This window comes from Ipomoea triloba, chromosome 11 (genome assembly GCF_003576645.1).
Source record: "Ipomoea triloba cultivar NCNSP0323 chromosome 11, ASM357664v1".
NCBI lineage: Eukaryota > Viridiplantae > Streptophyta > Magnoliopsida > Solanales > Convolvulaceae > Ipomoea > Ipomoea triloba.
In genome coordinates, this window is record NC_044926.1 from 1584505 (window position 1) to 1587891 (window position 3387).

Below are 3387 nucleotides of genomic sequence, written 5' to 3' on the forward strand. Positions count from 1 at the left end.
GTTAGAATATATATATATATATATATATATATATATATATATATATATATATATATATATATATATATATATTGATATTATATTTTATATTATATTATACATGGCTCGCGAGCGGCTCGTCGAGCCACGAGCCTAAAGAATTATAGCTCGAGCTCGGCTCGATTGTTAAACGAGCCGCTCGAGCTCGGCTCGAGCTCGACTTTGACCGAGCTCGAGTCGAGCTTTGACCGAGCGGCTCGCGAGCCGCTTGCGAGCCGCTCTGCTCATTTGCAGCCCTAGTAAATATAATAAAAATATCGCGTTCAAATTATGGAAGATTCGGTGGTTTGAAATTTAATTGTAGAAGATTTTGATAGAACAACAACATCTGTATAATTTGTTTTGTCGAGTTTAATGTGAATGTGAATGCCAGCCCGTGACCAATCAAACGCAACTTTGAATGGAGTTCTTATTGATGAGGTGTGAAGGAAGGATGTCTTGTTTTTTAGCTTATAGAGAGATGATGACTCATAGCTTGATAGCTGAGTTTTGTACAATATATGGTGAATTGAAACTATGTTAGGGTTGGAGTTTTCAGGAAGTGCAATGGGAGATTCCTTAGTGGTCCTGTACAAAATTTTGTACGTGAGTTGTAACATCAATGCCCTACTTGTACCATATTGATACCATAAAGTCCATCACGAATCATGATACATACATGTTTACCATCAAAATTAAGATCTTTTCATATATATGTTAGATCATGGATGGCCCTCCTATATACGCATTTTGGATTACCCTATAAATCTGATTGTACTAGATCTTTCTAGTGCAGTTTACTTCTTTATGTATGATTTGAAAGTTATTACACATACACATTGTCAAATAATATTTACAGTTTATCTTGTCACAGCATACAAATAAAAATAAAAGTAAAAACGCTAAAGAGTAAAGATACCCAAAATTATTGTACTTTGGTTAGACATAGAAGTTTCTTCAAAAAGGAAATGGAGATGGGCCACCTCCATTAATGAAGGTGAACAGACATTTACCGTACGATAAAATGGGAGAACAGTGGCGTTCCCATTGGGCTGTCAGTGAATGGATGCAATTATGCAAATGATACTTTCTTTATTCGCCGCACCTCACGCGGCATCATGACGCATTTTCAAGATAAATTTATCCACTTGCCTATTCACCGTGGGCCCCCTCACCTACCTGCTACCAACTACGTACGACATTTTAACAAGTGTTGCAAATTATTGGGATGAAATGAAATTATTTTGCCCGTATGACATTAGTTATCTAGTTTCACATAGAGACTTGTTTAGTCTGATTTTTGTCACGAACATAAATAATTTTTTATACATATTGATAGTTGGTGTTTGAATGTACATTTTAGTGTAGTTAAATTGGCTCTAATTACTAAATAATTTGACCAGATCGAGATGAAGACACTCGGATAGAAAGATATTTTATTGATGGCCCCCAAACCACATGCTAGGCCAACTCAAGAGTACAAAGGGGAAACAGACACACATAAGGAAAGCGAGGGATAAATTATTGGACGGTACGCCAGAAAACAGTTTCGACGGATTTCTAAATATAGAAACTTGCTCGCCCCCTCTAAGAGCCGTAGACGATCTTGATGTTCTCGACGGTGACGACGCCGCCGCCGACCTTTGGTGCCAAAGTCACCAGGACCGCATCGTCGTCCTCCGCGCCCAAGTCCTCCAAGGGCTCATTCAGACCCAAGCTCAGACTAGTCCTAATCTTCTTCGACCCCGTGTGCTTGTGCGGCAAATGCGCGAAACTCCCGGCGTACTCCGCCTTCTCTTTCCCGGCCTCCGGCTCGTCCTCGTCGTTCAGGTAGACATCAAACTTCGCGTACTGGTCAATCGCCACCTCAATCCCTTCGATCTGAAGAATTTCTTCCTCGGCCTCCTTCTCTTCCTTGCTCCTCGACTTCTTCGGCCGGGGCACCTTAACTTGCACCACCTTGTCTAACGTCAACGGGAAAACATCGGTCACGAACGGCGCCTTAGACCGGGCGGCCAGCCCGGTCTTCTTCTTGGTCGGGAGGGGCTTACTGTTGAGCCACGGAAGGTTCGCGAACTCGTACTTGTAACCTAGTTTCTGATTATCCAACGCGTCTCCCACGCGCACACGCACGGCCTGTTTGTTCTCATCGTAGAAGATGAAGGTCGCGTCGAGCCAATCCGAGTCGGTGAAGTCGCGTCTCCGGCCTTTCCCGCCGAGCTGTTGCCAGATGGTCCACATCCGGTCAACGTTGGAGTGGTGACAGTAAAACAAAATATCCCGCCCGGCCGAGTAAAAGTTCCCCATATCCTCCCCGTTTTGTGTTCTCGGCTTAACGTCGCCGACCCAGCGGTGCACCGGGGTATGCGGGATATTCTCGATCGACCCGCCGCCTTTGTTGACCGGGTCGTCGCCCGCCTTGTACGGTTTCCCGAGGAAAAGCTCGGCGGTTCCGGCGTTTGTCACCATACTCTTGTACATCAAGGCCAGGTTGTTAGAGATTCTCTCCTGATCCGTGACTTCAGTGTCGGTTCCCGCGTAGCCGAGGTCCATGACGAGAGGGAGATGGGATTGGTTACGATTCTCATCGTACAACGGGGAGTTTTGGTTTCGGAAATACTGAGGAATCAGCATTCCCGCCGGGGTATCCCAGTTCCAGAACGGAAGCCCGAAGGTGGGGTCCCCGATAAGTTTCCCCAAGATTCTCTCGTAGAAATATAAGTACCATCTGTGGAAAGGGAAGAACAGCCATGAATTGTGGACTTGGATTTCCTTGTCGGGGTAATCAGTCTGAACATACCCGCCATTGCAGTAAGCGCAATGGACGAGGGCTTGTTGGTAAAAGTTCCGTGGGTCGTCCGCCGGGAGCTCCTTCATTAGCCGGATCGCCTTCTCGAACTTAGCAATGTATTCCTTATCCATCCGGTGGATCGCCGGGCGGATTTTCATGGCGGAGGGGGAGGTTTTCGGGACCTTATAGGGGATAACATTGGTCGCCAAAGGGGGACAACAGTTATCCACGATAGCGTCTGGGGGCAAATCCTTGGGAGGGACGACGCACTTGGAGATCTCCGGCGCGTGGATGGGCTCGGCGAAGGCCAGCGGGTTGTTGACTAGGCTTGCGGCCCCGGCGAGGCCGCCCAGGCCGAGAAGGACGTCTCTTCGGTCGAGCTTGGGCTGGGAGTCCCCATTGGGGGCGTTGCATGAGACCTTGAAATGGTGGGTGCGCTTGGCGGTGGCGATGTGGATCTGGGAGGGTTTTGGGAGGGGAGAAGAGATGGTGGCGGAGGAGGATAAGGACTTGGGGGTTTTAGGGGTAGCGGAAGTGCATGGAGAAGTAGTAAAAGAAGCCATTTTTTCAATGCTGGG

At 47.1% G+C, this 3387-nt stretch overlaps 1 protein-coding gene across 1 annotated transcript; it reads right to left on the reverse strand.

Annotated features, from left to right (window-relative positions):
• Nucleotides 1-1428: 1428 nt before the first annotated feature.
• LOC115997453 (polyphenol oxidase II, chloroplastic) lies at nucleotides 1429-3387 on the reverse strand. Its single transcript, XM_031237009.1, has one exon. The coding sequence runs from the start codon at nucleotides 3370-3372 to the stop codon at nucleotides 1606-1608; it is 1767 nt and encodes a 588-aa protein (XP_031092869.1). The 5' UTR covers nucleotides 3373-3387; the 3' UTR covers nucleotides 1429-1605.

Bases quoted from the DNA above. Each gene is read 5' to 3' on its own strand.
- LOC115997453 (XM_031237009.1), bottom strand. From the start codon at position 3,372: ATGGCTTCTTTTACTACTTCTCCATGCACTTCCGCTACCCCTAAAACC.